Below are 18,656 nucleotides of genomic sequence, written 5' to 3'. Positions count from 1 at the left end.
GGGCACAAGGTGGCAATTTTGAGCTGTTTAAATGATGGCATATGCTTTTGACCTATTATATTCAACAGCAGTTTCCTATTGGAAAAGGGAGAAGGGGCTGAACCATTGGGCAGAACCTGCGGCAGCTGCCTCTGTGTTCAAAAATCGACGCAGTTCCATATCAGGATGTAGGGAGGCCGGTGTATCTGTAGACAGTAGGTAGCTATGCAGTGAACGGTCAGCCTCGCAGCACTAAAACTCAGTCGCATAGGGCAAGTTCAATACATATCAGTTTACAGTCAAAATAAATGGAGACGATGAACACAGAAACGTGGATCGATAATGTGCGCGCCCTTGGGATTTCTTACGTTATGGGGATGTTGGCTAGATAGCTACTTATAAAATATTGCAAGGTATGCGACTGACTTTGCCTTGCGAGAGGATTTAGGTTGCTGTCAGCTAACAAGAATGCCAACGTTTTAGCTAGATAACTACCAATTACACTAGTCAGTTAGCTAGTTAACTAATTGGTTATACATAGGTAGTCTGTCTTGTGGCAACAAAACATATAGTTTATCACTTTTTTCTTTTACTGTCTATTTTAGTTAGATACCTAGTGTACCTAACTTTGGACGTGCTTCATTTTGAAGGGTTTTACATTGAGTGTGTTGGGGAAAGTTGGAAATGAGTAGGGAAGCAAAAAGTTCTGGACATGGTATGGAACCGCATGCGGCAAATTCCATGGGACCAAAGGAAAATGGACCGAACAGCAGGACGAGCGCACCGAGTTCTCCAGATCAAGGAGAGGAGTCGCAGTCTTCCGTCGGTGATGTTAAGCAGATGTGGATGCAGTTGGCGAAAACATTTGTGATGATTTTCCCTATATATGTCTTGGGCTATTTCGAGTTCAGCTTCAGTTGGATTTTAATCGGACTCGCGATATTCTTCTGGTGGAGAAAAAATCAAGGAAATAAGAACACTAGGCTGAACAGAGCGTTGGCATTCTTTGAACACGAAGAGAGAGCTGTCAGGCAAAGTTTAGCAACTTCGGAGTTGCCACCATGGGTAAGTTTAAGTGCTGCGGGAAACATTGCTTACATTTAAGATTATGTACAGCTAGGTGTAAATCAGACACTTTATATGCAATCGTAAAAGTCGTCGGTTCAACTTGCCGTGTTTTTTTTTTTTTTTTTTTTGTATGTGTGTGTGTTGTTAACACATGAGTGCCGATGTGCGCTTTTCCTTCCTGTAATCATTTGCTCTGGTGACTATTTCGTATTGGTAGGTTTGCAATGGTTGTAATAATGTAAAGTTTAAAAATACATAATAATATTCAGTTATAATTATTGTTTGCATCTTGTTCCATCTGTGCAGGTAAAAACACATTTCTTCAAAAGAAACTAACCTGCAAAGATTTGAAATTAATCTACGATGTGCAGCACCTCTTTTGACCTCAGTGACTTGGGTCTTCCCCAAATTAATAATGACTTTTTTATTATTATTTTTGATAAGCTGTGCTAATTCATAAAAAAAAAGATATGACAGCATTTCAAATGATGTCAGACATTTTTGGCTTTGAAACTAATGCTAGTCATTGCTCCCCTCTGAAAATGACTGTACAATGAGGCTTCACGCACCCCAAAATGGGTGGAGTTACGGAGATGGTAATATATGTTGTCTGCTCGCATATTTAAACCAAAGGAAACCTCATTTGATAGGACTCAATGAGAACTACACAAAGAAACCACTCTTATGATTTTTTGGTTATTACCTCGATCAGGTGTGCTAAAGGTCACTTGATGAGAATAGACTATCGATCTGACATTTAGCTACAGCTTAATTATTTGAGATGGTATCTGAAGCATTATATTACGTTTTTTATACAGCAGGGTTTCAGGCTTTCATAACTGACATTATATGTTGGTTCAATCGTCCTTCAGTAGTGGCACCAAACAATTCACAGTCGTTCAGGCTGCATACAGAAAATATTATTGGGCTGTGGTCATATCATTTACAGTACATGCTAAATATTAAATATGATATTTCTTCTTGGCAGTGTTGTTTTGATTGTATTGTGTTGTATTGTTTTGATAAATCAGGCTTTGTCATCTCAGTGGTTATGTACTAGCAGCATATGTGTCAGCCAGGCCAATAGCTTGTATCCTTTTTCAGTTTCCTTGTAAAATCAGCTTCCAGATAGAGGTGACTAATATGACTCAAAGCACTCTGATAGCTCAGCTGTCTTCAGAGATGGCATTAAACTGAGCCTCTTCTAAATAGGGCGTCACACAATGGTCTGTAGTTTAAATCGGTCACCAAGGAGAACATGCCATGAGTGACTGATGTTATTTTCGGCCTCACTGGTGACATGGTACAGTAACAGGAGTAAGCCAGGTTCTTGAATTACATGGAACATACATTTGCTTTACACTGACACCAGATACCACCAACAGGAAATTTGGTTAAAGGGTAATTAACATGTTGCAAATGTAACACACAACATTTGAATATTTTATATGAAAATTAACATCATTTGAATGCTAGAATTAGGCACATCTTGGCTATTTTCAATGAAAATGTTTCTGAGAACTTAATAAGAGCACCTGCATTTACTTGATGTGTAGAATGCCTTTTCAGTTGATAGGATGAACACTGATTGGGTGCAAGAGAAAGAAAAGTCACTTCTCAGTTTTCACTCTCTATTTTTATCAACAAATATTTGACATTGTCATGCTTACAGGCTAGATGCTTTACACCTAAGACAAAGGTTGTCAGGGCTTTGTGAGTAACAAATAGCTTTCTCTCTGTCTGTGTAGATAACAAAGCCCATTTCCTTGAGTCCTACAGTACATAACACTTTTAGAAGACAGTGTGGGCCAGATACAAGATACATGTCTCATCAAAAATGTGGAGTTCGACAGGATCAGATCAGTGGCCTCCTTGGTTCAAAGAACAATAGAATCAGATATTTTGCAAAGTATTCAAATTACAAATCATATGATGAAACACTGGTTCCCATTGAACTTGTATCTGTACTAAATATACTGCAAAAGTTATTTAATAAGGTGTGATCTAATATGTGGACTGAATCTCATACTGTTAGTTTTGAAAGAATGAGATGTACGCACTGACAGTTTCAAGAGGGCTAGACTAGAATGTTATTTTATTTTGCAACATGTTTGTGTATATTTGTAATTGGATTTAGTGTCCTTTTAGTCAGATTTGGTTCTGTGCATTTTGTACTCCTGAGGTACAGAGCTGATGCATTTTGTTGGCAGCCTGTGATAAAGGAGTTCACCCAGCCAGGCCTCTCAGCTGAGCACTTGGCTGTGCCTTGTGATGTGAGGTGCAGTGTAATGAAGTAGCTGTGAAGGTCCTTTCAAAGATAGCCTGAATTGAATTTGCTGTGAAATGATATGGCAGTCTCTCAAAGGCAAGAGATGCTGCTGAGTCAGGTACAGTGTAGATGGGCACATCAGTGCCTGTAAATCAGAATGCAATCAATTTTGCTCATTCTCCTCTTCAAGACAGTAGTGCACTTTTATATTCAGTGGCTGTTTATGATGTTTTCAGGCTTTCCTCAAATGAGGTGCATATTATGGCATGGCATACAGCCTAACTTTGAGGCTGATAAAGCACATTGAGTAGAAGCGACCTCCTTTTAGTGAAATCTGACTGCGGCACAAGGAGTGTACTCAGTGCAGGAGGTAAGTGGGAGATGGCATGTGTTCTGTATCCAACATATATCAGGCAGACCTGGACAGAAATGCAGATAGTTCACTATTGTGAGCTTTTGGTTAGATACTAACAGATTCGTCTCCTGATTAAAATGATTTATTCCAGACTCATCTGAGAAAGATGTCCATTTTAGCTTTTACTGAAGAAAAAAGCCCTCAGTCAAAATCATGAGATCACTCTGTCAGTGAGCACATTCCTTTCCCCAATAAATATGGCACAGAAGTACTTTGTTGCTCCCAGCTACAAGATTCTGTCACATAATACATTGTCCTCTTCTTCCCAAGAAGGAGGGCCATCCTCTAAAAGTCTGCAGCTGTGTGATTGCTGTCAATGACAGAGAAACCCCCCATGGATATTTCAGCTTAAAGTGTGACAGCTGTATTAAAGTCATGTTTCTTTGAACAGTTTTATACTGCAGGGACATATGTATATCCTACATTTTAGCCATAGGTTACCTTGCAGTTGAAATCAACATTTTAAAACATTGACATTCAGCCCTATATGCTACCCGTGTGTGGCGACCCCTATGAAAGTGTTTTGTCATGTTTTCCTGTGCTCCAGTTACCCAGACTAAGAACAGCCACCCTAGGCTCACTTTTCAGTGTGCATGTTATGACTGTGTGGGCCATCAGGATGCATGTGCCTGCCTTACAGGGCAGCAAAGAAAGCCTTTTGCTTGTTTTGTGGCATAACTGCAGGAAACATCACAAAATAAAGGAAAACAGAATATCAATTTGATACCTGCTGCTTTTATTTTTCCAGTCATATCAATGTGATTAAATATGTAATATTAAACACTTGATTTCTCAAACAAAAAGATCCATTAAAAAATAATTTAACTGTCACTGTTGACTTGCACCTGAATGCTAATTTTGTGTGAAGTGATTTCTGTAAATGAATATGAATTTGTCAGCTAATTTGCATATGGACGGTGAACACTAAATAGCACATCTCAGCAATCACTAAAGCAAATTAAATCAGCACAAGTGAAAAGTATAAAATGTTAATGATGATGTGGAGCAGTATCATAATTATTTTGTTTCCTTGCATTTCTTTGGTTTGTTAGGATTGGTTTCCTTCAACACATGGCAGACCTGTCCACTTGTTGATGGCCCTTTGCGCTCTGCACTGAGGGTCCGTAAAAAAAGACAACAATTTGTCTCAAAACAGAAAGAGCAGGCCTAGTTTGGTGTTTTATGAGGACATTCAATTGATATGTTAGGTTTAAAATATTATTGTCATATGTAGACAAGAATTGATACTTGAATTGTTGCCTTTCAGGGTTATTTTTGATAAACACAACACACATTTTGTGGAGTCTACTGTTTAGCCTTATTTAGGGCATTCTCACCACATGTAAGAAAGATCTGCACTAAGAACACTATATTTACCACATGGTCAATTCTGGAAAGTAGTTCTACATGTGCTTAACTGCACTTAAATGGTAGTTTACTGCCCACTCTGGTAAAATTAAGCATCAAGTTATTTGGGTCCTCATTTTGCTCGTAATTAGATACAAGGCATGCCAATTGGAGAATGTTCACATAGTCACAGGCCGTTTCTGTGTTGGTCATCTCTTGAGCTCTTTTTTATATATGCCTGAATTAGCCTAGTACAGGGTACCAGTGTTTATCTTTCTGAGCCAAAGAGGAAACAGAATGCTTCATTCACCTGCCTTATGTATTGCAGAATCAAAAGATAAATATGTCTCAGTTGAAAGGTTAGGCAATATGAATCACACCACACACATCTTTGTCAAAGAAATGTGTACATGATATGTAATTTTATCCTCTTTTTAAATAGCACTTAAGCTGAACTCATGATCATGAACAAGATATTGGCAGCCTCTTTCCACTTTTTTTTCCTATTTCCACGCTTTAGGGGGATTGGGAGACATTTTTTCCCCAGATTTATTCAGAACTTGTTGAGCAGGTTCTAGAGTAAAAGAAGAAGTTGTCCTCTCAAACAAACTGTTGGCCCTGTGACTTTCCCCCTGTGGTTTTGGTGTCTGTACATTGCGCTCTCACTTTCACTATCCTTGGCCTGTCCTGTTTTTTGTTTTTTTTTTTGTTTTTTTTTTTGAGCTGCAGTGAGAAAAATTGTGCCAAACTGTTTGTTGTGCTGTCAAGTTGTGGGCTGGCCTGCACTCTCAGGAAAGCAGGGACTGTGTAAAGCAACTTTGAGGTGTGGGGGGGGGGGGGGGGGGGGGGGGGGATCTCCTGTAGATCTGTGCAGGAAGGGGTTTGCACTGAAGAAGTGAGAAAAGAAACCATACTCTAATCATGGTTTCAGTGGATATGTTCTCAGCGCCGCAGTGCTTATCTGACAAGAGCAGAGGGTATGCAAGGTTGGCATTCCAATATGTGATGAGTACACAAGTCACCAAACAGCAATAAAAAAGAGAGGGGGAGAGAGAGATGATGTTCAGCTGGTGCACCGTGCCTCAGGAGTGATAGTAATGAAACCGAGCAGATGTGTTGGCAGCAAAGTTTGTTAGCCAGAGGCTGCCCAGGGAGCACGGTTGTTCCTTAGATCATCTCATCTGGGATCCTTTTTCTTTTGACCCGATTGGCTGGAAAATAATAAGTGAAAGGACATCTGAGGCTATTGGTAGCTGGAGCACAGCCAAACAGTGGCCATTTATAGCTAAGGTATCGGCATATTCATGCAGTGTTGCTACATGGTACGGAACAGAGAGTGGCCTTATGAAGCTGGTGTCCTAAATAAATTGGGTGTGTTTTTTCCACATAGTGAAATTGTTTTAAATAAAATATAATGATGATTATCACTAGGAATATGGAAGATGGAAGCTGTTCAGATGGCTGAGTCAGGCATTGAAACCATGTGTGTGTTATTGGCATATTGGACTCTATAAGATAACAGTGTTATAATCAAGTCAATACCGCAAAAAGGCAAATGAATGAGTCCGCTTTGAAATCCAAGTTTACAAGACAAGAATTTTAACATGGTATTCTTAGCCAGTTGTCAGTAGTGTTGTCAGTAGTATTATGTATGTCCTTAGCTGACATCTTCATACAGGACTTGCATCATATTTTTATATAGCAATTTTAAGAGATTTGGATTAAGAACCATACTAAAGGGGGCAGTAGCTGTGCTCAACTGCAGGGCTCTGATCTAGAGTCCTGTTCCTTAACTACAATGCACTGTCACTGTTGTACATAGTGTAAGGAGGTCTCAGATGACAAATGACAAATATTGTTGAGAGTATGAGGGCCTAGTGCAGTAAGTGGTTAGCTTCTGTAGGTTCTCCCATGTGAAGACCAAGACCAATGGATTATCCTGACAAGGCACATCTCGTGTGATCAGAGCACAGGCAAGCACATTAGCGTTGCTCTCAGTAAGGGCGAGGCCAGTTTTATTTCGCAACATGCCCTATTGTGCTATAAGCCTGTTGGCAGTGAGCAGTAAGTACAGTCCGTGTACCGGGATGAAGGAGAAGTTGACCCCCGTCCAGCTGCCCGCAGCTCTGTTCTACAGCCAGTTGTCCTGTGGAGTGGAATTGCAATATGACACCTGAGTGCTCTGAATGTGGAGGAAAGATGTCTGTAGAAGGGTCCAGTGAGCAGCCTTTTGAGTTCACGCTGCAGTGACAGCCCTTAGTCTTTTTGTGCTTTACTTAAATTGTGTCTTCATAAAACTTTGAGATGAATTTAGAGTTTATTTAGCTATTTGACCATGTGTCTCTTGTATTATTTATAGCTCATTGGGAATTGTGCATGGCATTTGAGGTGTTAAGTTTAGAGCCACACACACACCCACAAACAAAGTTTGACAGGTACACACTGCTGCTGTACACATTGGCAAGGTACTTAACCCCGCAGCCTCCGTAAATATCCAGCTGTATAAATGGATAAAACTGCAACCTATGTAAGTTGCTCTAGATAAGATCTTATTTTCCAAGCTGATTGTGGGTGAAGAAGGCTACCTATAGTGATTATTGACTTCATTTTTATTAAGTTATTAATCGGCAGTGCATAAATACCTCACAATATTAAAACATAACAAAGTGATGCTACTACTCATTGCATCCAGCATGAGATGCCAGCCCTTTGTATGATAAGAGATTATTACATGCATTTAATGTAATGTAATGTAATATACATGTGTGTAACATTGTATGATACATGTGACTTTGAGTCAGGCTCGTCTGTAGTCAGACTAGACAGACAGGATAGCAACTTCTCGCTGCCCAAACTTGATTTATTAGTACTAGGTAAATCTCTCTGCTGTGGCTTTCATTATTGCATCGGGTATTTGCTTAGCAGACGCCCCTATCCAGCTCTTGTTGCTTATTTTTCTTTAGTGCTGCATTGCACAACTGGTACCCATTCATACTGCTTCTGTGCAGCTTTACTAGCGCAGTGGCGGTTGTAGTGCCGTACCCCAGGGTGCAACAACAGCATCTCCCCAGAGTTCCAGCCCACAACCCTGAGGTCCAGAACAGCTGCCATTAGCTTCATTGAAGTCAAGACGCAAATTTTACATTTTACATTTAAATTATTTCCAGCATGTGGGGAATAAGGCTGTTTCACCCCTCTGTGATTGAATTCATCAGAACTTTCAAATCTGTAGCTGTTTCATATGATATGCATATCAGTATTATGATCAGATATCAGTCAGATATCAAGACATCAGTTTGCCTTCAATGATCAAACTGTTAAAGAAAACCAGTTAAGGGCAGAGTCATGATAACAAAGCCTGAAGTGATAATCCTCTGGGCAAGTGAGGCATAGTAGTGTGAAGTTTCCAGAAAGGCATCAACTAGCATATTCCTCAGAATCAATTTTGAAACTGCAGAAGGTCCTTCAGACAGTATGATGAGGGAATACCTTAAGTCTAAGTCATGTATGTTCCCCTGCGGAATATGAAACACTCCGCTGTCTTCCTGGGCACCTCTAATTGACACAACAGCTTTCTCAAGGCAATGCCAAAAACTTTATCTGTGGCAAAGCAAGAATATAAGGAATGGTTTTAAATGTCATAAATAAATGTCAGTCTGAATCTTACACTTACACTTCAAGCATGATTTCATACATTGTGATAAATCAGTTAGATATTGCAAACACAATCTCTCAGAGAACTATAGGCAGCCTTGGCCCTAGGCCAAATGTATACCTTCCCACACCATATTGCAGTATTTCTTATAAAGCTGTGCACTGTGAATGTATATATTTCTTCATAATTGCCTTCATGTTTCTCAGTCATCTTGTAAGAAGCTTGAATTTCACTTCTGGAGGCCAAAAGGTTGGGAACAGCATTTAGTGCCCTTAGAAAGGAATTCTGGGAACAATGCTGTTTATTCATGGAAGATAAGAAAGACCCTTTACATTTACGGACATGACCATTTCATAGCACACATTTTGGAGCCATGGTAACCAAGGTTACACACGGCTTACTCATTCAAAGCAATAAGAAGACTCACTGCAAGTGCCTTTTTTGTCTACGCTGCCTGGTTTGTTGGGTCCCTATCGATCTGAGTTGCATTTCTGTAAAGGTTTGCCATAGCAACCTCTTCATGAAGCTGTATTTGGTATATCTTGCAATGGTTCTTTTTCTGACTACATGGAACAAAGAAATGCATGTGTTTCACCTGACATTAAAATAATGCTGTTAAGTCTTATGTTTAAATTTAGACACAGCTGTGTCATATTCTTCAGTGGGCATAAGTCATGATATCAAGCCAACTGTGATGTCCACAATGGATGCTGCTGCATTCTTATAAGCATCATTTTGCATTTGGCGTAATAATGACATTGTTAGGCACTCAGTACATGAGCATTGCCTCAATGACTCTGCAGTCATTTTTGCAGCTTGTCAATCTGACCTACATTTCATGAGGTGATTGATGATGAAGAGGTGAACACCAAGGGGCAGAGGTATGGCTCGGTGGTCGGGAAAATGGGTCTATTTAAAAACAACTTGAGGGTTTCTTGATGGAATCTTCAGGTGGGGCACTGCTGGTGTCCCCTCAAGCAAGGTACTTATCCTTAATTAGGCTACATCCATCAATATCCTGCTATAAATGGATGAAGTGTCAGCTGCATCAGTCCTCCATATGAAAATGTCAGCTAGGCAAACAGGAGAAAAAAATGTCATAACCATGTCTTTTGCTAATGGTGGTAGCTCTCCTTCTCGTCCTGGCTTGAGGGTGGAATGCTCAATGTGGGTTAATGAAAAGCTCTTAGCGGCAGTGGAAACAAGGAGCACTCAGACCTGGAAACGCCGCCCTCACCGCACCTCATCGACAGCGCAATGCACGCTCAGCGGTTTCATGGCAGGGGCTGGAAGCTCTTCATCATCAGCCTCTCCATCCTCCGAGCCTCTCCTCATCCAGTCCTGCGTGTTTAAAACACGTAGGCGAGGCTAGCGCTTTTTGTGATGTTTGTATTCCCAGAAAGGTGCCCCGCCCTCCATTAACGGCACTTTGTTTGGAAGAATTCCTGCTTTACTAATTAATGCGTGCATGCCAGGTACAGGCCAGAGGCTATACTTTCACTCTCACTCTCACCAGCTCAGACAGCCAGTGGCAGATTAGAGGGCAGACACAGGGAGGCCCGGCTCTTGCTATCAGCTCTGGTTGTACACTGCAGCACTGGCAGGTTTCAAAAAATTAAAAAAAATTCTGTTTCATATGAAGTCAGTTACGGCAGCTAACTTTTCTTCAAACAATTGCCACTTTAGGTCCTTTCCTGGAATAATTGTGAAAATTAAGATAATAGGATGTCATTCAAGAATGTAAAGTTGTCTCTTTAATTTAGTATATTCCTTGTCAATGTTGGAGCAGTGCTTTTCACCTGAAGTTAGCCGGTTTGTTTTTCAGGTGGGGCTCTGTTGTCATAGCCTTGAGCAAGGGGCTTAATCTCAATTGCCTCAGTAAATATTCAGCCATGTAAATGGATGATGTGTTAGCTACGTGAGTTGCGATGTGTAAGGGCGTCTGGCTGCTAACCAGATAATGCAGCCTTATTGTTGCGTTGCATACAACAAACTTGTAACAGCGATACTGTTGACAGAAAACTCAGGGGCGTGTTATCCCTATTTCTAATGAATAGCTGTCCTTACAGTATACAGAATCTCTGTGTGTCTGATTTACTCTGGCTTTTTGCAGGTCATCTCCCACCATATTGTGCTCAGCAGTATTAACCATGTTATTTTTATTTCATTCCAGGTTCATTTTCCAGATGTGGAGAGAGTAGAATGGTTGAACAAGGTAAATTTGCACCCCGCACCCCTTTTTTTTAAAAACACACTTTCAACATTTTTTGTTTTTTTTTTTTGTTTTACTGCGGGGGCGCATAGAGCTGTCAGGTTTGCGCGCTCCTCCTGCTGTGCTCCACATCTCCGAGTTTGTGAGAGCTGTGGGATATAAATAGGCTGCTATCTGGAGCTGCGCTGTCCACACTCCCTCCTGCGGGTCCCTGGGCAGGGCTGGGGCTGAGAGGGACCGTATACTGCAGCAGAGGAGCCGCAGCAGAGCTGTGTTTGCCTACCATGCCACTGAATTCAGAGGGCCGCCTTACTGCAAATGGGCTTCCTCTCATACATCCACCTCCTCCTCCTCATTCTCCTCGACATGTATTTAATTGGCTAGTTATGAGTGCTTGATATGGGCCCAGACTCGTTTGACGTTGCAGATGAAATTTTTATTTGACAGCCTTAGTTTTGGACACAAGTCCAGCCATGTGATGTGTGTGCTATCATAGGTTAGACACGCAAACGTCTGTTGTGTGACAGATGCTGGACAAATAAAAAAGAGACCAAAACAAGCTGAGTTCACGGACTCTGGGGCTCACTAAAATGATTACATTCATCGGCACATAAAAAGAAATTTCATTCCGTAAGAATCAGGGCAGGGCAGCAGTGTGGTGTAGGGGTTAGGAGCACAGCACCTAACCCATTGCTGGTTCAGTTCCCAGGTGTGCCACTGCTGTTGCTCTTCTAGGCAAGGTACTCAACCTGATTTGCCTCACTAAGTATCCAGCTGTAGTTTACGCTGGATAAGAGCATCTGATAAGGAAAAATATTAGAAGTGAATTCTAACAAGATGCATACCTTCTGCCTACCTGATGTGGATGAGGTCAGTGTTCTCTCATTCAGTAGGTGCTTAAGAAAAATGATATGCAGTTATACAATCAAATGACTTGGCAATTCAGTTCAATAGAAAACAAAGAGAAAAAGGCACACCGGAGTTTAGTTCACAGACAATCATCTATGAATAATTGAAGACAGACCATACAGTTGATCTAATTGAAATGTGTTCAGTAAAAGTTCTGCTGAAGGTGTAAATATTCATTTGATTTTTCTAAAAACACATCGTTCTCTTCAGTGCATGTACTGAAACATTGGTGCAAAGGTGTTTGAAATGGATGATTAATTGCTTTTAATTATTAATGGTTGCAGTCACGAATCTTTCATTAATGTGCCAAGGTGCTGATACCAGCTCAGATCAAGCAACAGCTAATATTTTAACGAAACGGGGTGTGATTAAAGCTATATTCATTTCACTGTTGCAACATTGTAACAGCTTCTCTTCCTAAATGATTTCACAAGACAACGGGGGACAAAGATATGCTGTTAAACATTTTGACATTTAAATAACACTTTCAGCAGTCATGGTTTTGTAACACACATTTTTTTCTGTGTCAGTTTAAATTACAAAGGCAAAGGTTTTCTGGCCTTAAAATCATTGAAAGTGCAGGCTTAGTGGCATTGCACTTTCATTAAATCATCCCCTGTTATCCCCTCTCTCACTCCCTCTCAGTAAGGCCATTGAAAAGGGTAAACTCTCAGACTGAGACATAACGAAGATAATCCCGATGTTATGCTCCAAGGCCAGTGTGTTTATTCACTTCCAGCTCTGCTTCTGCTCAGTACACTGCCAATATGAGGGATAACCCTGCTTTGCGGCAGAGTTGATTGGGGCTGAATTTTTTTTTTCTGCTTTGGATATTTAGACAGTGAAACAGATGTGGCCATACATCTGCCAGTTCGTAGACAAGCTGTTCAGAGAGACCATCGAGCCGGCGGTGAAAGGTGCCAACGCTCACCTCAGCACCTTCTGCTTCACCAAAATCAACATGGGAGACAAGGTGAGGAACCTGGCTGGTGTGTCATAGGAGGGAACACCAGCTGGGCGGCGCCTTCAGAGCTCCGTCTCTGTTTTGTTTCAGTTGGCCTGGCGTGTCACATTTTGGTCTCAAAACCAAAAAGGAATGTACGCAGCAGTGTCCTCATGGCCTCGCCCCTCACTTGTTGCTTTCCAGGAAATGTTCTTCCCTTTGTAGAACCTGTATTTGTAAAGTGTGTAGAGAAAATTTCATGCATATTTGGTCCTGTGTGATGTGTGATGCTGTTCACGCCTAAGGAATGTAGGCTGCATTGTCTCCGTGGTCACATGCTTCTCTTGTACCTTTGAGGAGCTGTTGTACCTCTTTATAACCTGCAGTGAAAATTAACACTGAGAATATTTCATACATATTTGGTTCTTCGTGGCCTTCCAGGTGTTGGTCTGTAAGCCCCTCAGGAAACAAGTAGCAGTATCTCCATGGTCATCTGTGGTTCCTCCCCTCACTGGTGCTTTGGAGGAACTGTTCTGCCTAATGTAAAACTCACGTTTGTAATGTGAGCTGCTACGATTCTGTACATTGTGTGTGCTCAGACACTTTTTGTCTGTCTTTGTCTCTGTCTCTTCAGCCTCTGAGGGTTAACGGTGTCAAGGTTTACACTGAGAACGTGGACAAACGGCAGATCATCATGGATCTGCAGATCAGGTGACCAGGGTGCCTCAGTTTGGATTTGGCATTGTTAAAAGTGTGTCAGTTTGTGATTGATGGGTTTATGATTTTGTTGTTGTTGTTTTCAGCTTTGTGGGAAACACAGAAATCGATGTCGACATCAAAAGGTACTACTGCAGAGCTGGCATCAAGAGCATACAGGTGATACAATCATTCCCTGATCTTTGTAACGGCTGCATTCACATTTTAGGCAAGTGGGACACATCGATAACACTCTGTAATGACCAAACATTACCAACAACTGGCAGCTGAGGAAGTCGTAATCCCTGAGACTGAGTGCTGAAGTAGAACATGACACATTTTACTCAGAAGACCATCAACCATGATTTGTCTGAATCTGGCAGCTTGTGCCAGACGGATGTGGTCACAAGTTCTCAGTATATGTGGGCAATCTTTCTCCAACAGCCCCATGTGGTATTGGTTTCCAGTGGTGCTCTTGCGTGGTGTGTTGCATGCAGTGGTTTGACGTACAAACACACTTCTTGAAACATCAGTATATGGCACACAACTGCTCATTGTGCTGGGCTGCATTTATCATATGCTTTTCGTTGATTATTGTTGTCAGGCTCATACAGGTTCTGATTTTTTGTACTGTTCGTAAGATTATGAAATACTGCTGATTTCAGTCACCATACTTAAATCTTAAATATACGTTCACTCACACACAAGCTTGGGCCTTTTTGCTTCTATTTTTTTTTTCTCCTGTTCTGATTTGCAATTATAGCCAAGCTCTTGATAGGCCATAAAGATTTTATTGGTGCATTCTGAAATGAGCATCGTGTTTAGAAATGTGCTGATGTAACCCCTGATGAAATATTTAAATATTCCTTCATCAGCAGCATACTTCCTACACTGGAACAGACACTAGGAGTTTATCTTCTCATTGTATTTGTATTCTCAATACATTTCCATGCACCATGTGATACAATACTTTTTTTAAAATCTGAGGCCTACATTGTACTGCAAGAGCCATGAACAGCTTGATTTGCATAATTGTGTCTGCAGTTAGGGCTTCCCAAGTGGCACAGTCAGCAGGCTGAGCCCCACAGTCCAGGCTTGAAACCAGCTGTCTCACTTGCCGGCAATGTCCAGGAGCCCACAGCGGTGAAACAAATTGGCTTAGTTTACCACCAGGGAGTGGGATAGGTAGATCGGACAGGCAGCTGAAAATTTGCCGGGACGACATCAGTGGAGTAGCCATGATCCATCAATCGGTCTATTTCACTGTGGTGAAGTGTGTGAGCTGTGGTGCGGAAAATAGCTACTGGCTGAGTACGAGAATGAGAGGATTTTGATCATGGTTGCCCCGCTTCAGCAGTCCAGGAGATCCCATTCAGATGAGTGTAATGTATAATTGCTGATTCCAAAATAGCATTCCACTAATGTGTCTGCCATGGAAATGCCTTTTCTGGAAATTGTTACTTTTTATTTGGATCTTAAAGGCTCATTCTTAACAACATGCAAATTGGTTAGTCAGAAAGGTTCTCTTATTACAGGTTTAGACACGTGTCAGCACTTCAGTTAAGAATGCCTTTCCTGATGCTGTCTTTTGACAGCAGGGTTTGCCAAATGGTGACAGAAGTGTTGTGCGCTATTCTGAAAACAGAAATGATTAAGGAGAGACAAGTGCCTTGTGTCAGACGCTATCCTTCCAAAATCATGGGACATCCCATTTGATAGCAGGAAAATGTGGACAACTATGAGTGTGGCTATACATGGTTTCAAAGAGAATAACCTCAGGCACCAACATAGCACTGGCCAAGCACAGAGCCCTAAGCTCAACCTGAGAGACCCTGTTTGGATGAACAGAAACACAGAATTAGGGTGAGCCCAAGATGGCCCTCTTCAGTAGTAATGCTTTTCAGGAGTAGTGAAGTCACCAGCTTTCTACCAGAAATTAGCAGACAGTTTTCCATGATGCATCAAAGCAGTCAATAAGGCCAAAAGCAGGCCAGCACACAGTTCATTTCTTAGTGAGAACTTGCCTCATTCATCTTATGCAAATTGATTCAGAAAAATTCTCTTATTACAGGGTTAGACAGGTTTAGATGCATTGAAGCAGTCATTAAGGCCAAAGGCAGGCCAAGATGATGTTAATTTCTTAGAAGAAAGACTTATTCATAGCTACCTTTGTCCCATGATTTCTAGTAGTCAGGTAGTGTATATTGTAGGCTCTCGAACTCTGTTCACTCTGGAAAGGCCACTCACTCCAACCATGGGACAGTAAAATGTCAGGGAAGTTTTTAATTAGATAACTCACTTCATGGGTCATGGATTCAGTTGGGGTAGAAGTGTGTGTGTGTATATGTGTGTGTGTATTTGTAATGTTGCACTTAAAGGTCACTCAGTAGAACGCATGTGTTTTTCTGGTTTTGCAGCTCCATGGAGTCCTGAGGGTGATCTTAGAGCCGTTGCTTGGCGACATGCCTCTGGTTGGAGCTCTGTCCATGTTCTTTCTGAAGAAACCTGTGAGTGTTGGCTTCTCTTTCTCCCAGGAAACCAGCTTCTGCTGCCTGCGCTGATATTGAAATGTGTCACATTGACCAATTGCAGGGTTACAGTCAAGCCTTAAAATAATGCTGCCTCCAAGAAGTCTGCTACAGTACAATTGCATGTCTGCTTAGGCATAAATAAATAAGGTTGTTGTTTTTCTATTGATTGCACAGTTAGCAGATCCACTGCTTTTAGTGCTGGGCTGAAAATCTGTTACTCTAGTTAAAATTAATTAGTCAAGCATGTATCTTGAGCGATTTTGCAGCACATACAGTCCTTGTTTGCATAGCGGATGATCATCCAAGAGGGCTTGCAGTCACAAGGTTTTCCTAGAGAACTCCTCTGCCTAAGAATAATTGGGTCTCTTCTCGCCTTAAAATGAACTCAATGCTTTCACTCCAAGATCTGCTAAGTGCTCCCTGTGGAGGTTCCAGCACTTTAAATGGATATAAATTAGACTTCAATTCCCTTGCTGGATTTGTTTAGTCCTGAAAGCAGTGAAGATGTCAGTTGTGGGGGCTGGTTTGCATGCGGTGAAAAAATCAGGCTCAGTTAAACACATAGACAGGAGGACATGTTAAAAATACGTTATCAGCAAGTTATTTATCCTGCAGACAAAAAAGGGCTTCCGACTGACAGCTGTTTCTGTGTCGTCCTCAGTATGATGACAGTGTCTTAATTCCTTCTGCATTTTAATACCCTGGTCCTGTTAGTCAAATTCCAAAGGACATTTAAGAGCTAAATATGACCATTGCTATGGCAGTTATGCATATAGAAAGAATCAAAGGGTACTTATGTTTAATTGGCTCAGAGAGCATGTTCTCCAATGAGGAGGCTGCCATTTGTCCAGGAACGTGGGACATGGATAAGTAACCAGTGCGGTTACTGTGTCCCGACGTTGTGAAAAGCCTCATTACACTGGAAGGACAGCAGGAGTGTGTGGGAGTCCATTAGCTCTTGTATTTCAGCCTCCCCTGGTGTGGCTGGGTAGTGCTGTGACACAGACCGTGAAGTGGTTGCCACGTGTTCCAGGAAACTGGGTTAGACTGCAAAAAGTGAAAATCATTTTCCCTGACACAAACAAACAAACACAAACACACACACACGTGCGCGTCTCTCTGTTTGGTATTCCTTCTCCAAATTCACCATGTAAAATGGAGAGCATGCTGTGCACTGGTCAGCTCTTCTCTCTGCGCTTGCTAATTGTGACAGTTTCACAGCCGACGCTGCGCCTCTCAGCTTTTGCAGACTGTATTGAGGGGAGAGATGATCCGCAGAGCCAGACAGACTCAGCACCTGTCAGCAGCACAGTCCTCATTAGAAAAATCATTGAGTTTCACTTCAAGAAGTCTTGCAAGTCTTAATATAAAAAGTATGCCGTTAAATACAGTAGGATATTCTCCAAAAATTGTCATTCTCTCTCTCTCTCTCTCTCATGTAAATGTAACACAGAAAATCATAACATTAAATATTATACAGGTGTCCCTGCTGTTTTTTCTATGTGGTGCGTAGGCGAGAGATAGTCACCTCAACATGCCTGGCTTCTCCAGACAATCCAAGGACACTCTGTAGCCCTGTAGTGTGCCAGCTACTTTTCTTCCTTTCCGCTGCGGTGTAAGCAACAGAAAGGGCTATAAACTGCACCCATATCGATTACTGGAGTCACGAGAAAACACAAGAGATGTATAGTATTTAGAAAAGGGGGAAAAAGCCTCTGGCAGCCTGGAGCTGTTCCTTCCTGATCAATATATCTTCTGCAATCACAGTTTGTTATATATAGTCTAACTTTCGATTTAGCGTGACCTTACAGATACGGTTTGAAATTCAATTTCTGGCATCTTCTACAGTACAGATTTGCAAGCATTTTTTTCCAATGTTCTTCATGAATGGAATGTAATGAAAGATTTAGTTTGCAGCTTTGAAATACACGCCGTGATATTAGCAGAATCTGTGGAATTCTGTTGCCTGTACACAGAATGGTTCCCTGCAGTCTTAATAATCTCCACCATCACAGTCTCATTGATTTCATCTGTCTTTAACTCATAGTTTGCCTGCCAGCACTGTCCCTACCTCTTACATTGTGTCACCTTTCCTGCCCAGCTGATGAGCTGATGTCATATGTCAGCATATGGAGGAATCACAGGAAGAGCTTGTGCTAATGTGTCTGTTGCTGTCAGCCTGAGAGCTGGTTGTTGTGGTTTCCTGGGTGACTGTAGCCAGGTCAGAGTGTAGGTTAGCGTGGAATACTGTACACAGATGTTGATTGCCTTTTAGGGCACATCTCACGATAGAGTGCATGTGCTTGTCAATTATACAGGCCCAGAATTGACTGGTGATAAGGAACAGGACTTGTTGAACCAAACCAAAGACTGAATCGTATTCATGGTCCAGGACTACTTTATGTATGTCTGTTGAGGTACCGTGTTTCATCAGTATATAATGAAAAATAGTACTTTACAAGAGTCTTACACAACTTGTGTATCTAATTGATTATCAGTTTTCTGTATTTCTCTAAACATATGGTCAGTAATAAGTGGCATTACAATGAAAATACTGAAATGTTTACCAAGTTTCACCTTTCGGTTGGTAGCACACTACAAGTACCTGCAAGCTCAGAGCATGGTTCGTCCT

The 18,656-nt window shown here is 41.4% G+C and overlaps 1 protein-coding gene across 2 annotated transcripts in view; it reads left to right on the top strand.

The window, feature by feature from the left end:
* The first annotated feature begins 103 nt into the window (after positions 1 to 103).
* esyt2b (extended synaptotagmin-like protein 2b) overlaps positions 104 to 18,656 on the top strand; it is a 40,091-nt gene continuing 21,538 nt past the window's right edge. For both annotated transcript variants that reach the window (XM_036520708.1, XM_036520707.1), the window contains exons 1-6: positions 104 to 1,044; positions 10,907 to 10,948; positions 12,693 to 12,827; positions 13,432 to 13,508; positions 13,601 to 13,673; positions 15,911 to 16,000. In XM_036520708.1, the coding sequence (XP_036376601.1) occupies positions 664 to 1,044; positions 10,907 to 10,948; positions 12,693 to 12,827; positions 13,432 to 13,508; positions 13,601 to 13,673; positions 15,911 to 16,000 (798 nt within the window). In that variant the 5' untranslated portion in view covers positions 104 to 663. The remainder of the gene's footprint in view (positions 1,045 to 10,906; positions 10,949 to 12,692; positions 12,828 to 13,431; positions 13,509 to 13,600; positions 13,674 to 15,910; positions 16,001 to 18,656) is intronic.

Source organism: Megalops cyprinoides, chromosome 2, assembly GCF_013368585.1.
Source record: "Megalops cyprinoides isolate fMegCyp1 chromosome 2, fMegCyp1.pri, whole genome shotgun sequence".
Lineage (NCBI taxonomy): Eukaryota > Metazoa > Chordata > Actinopteri > Elopiformes > Megalopidae > Megalops > Megalops cyprinoides.
This window is presented reverse-complemented; position numbering and strand designations above follow the sequence as displayed.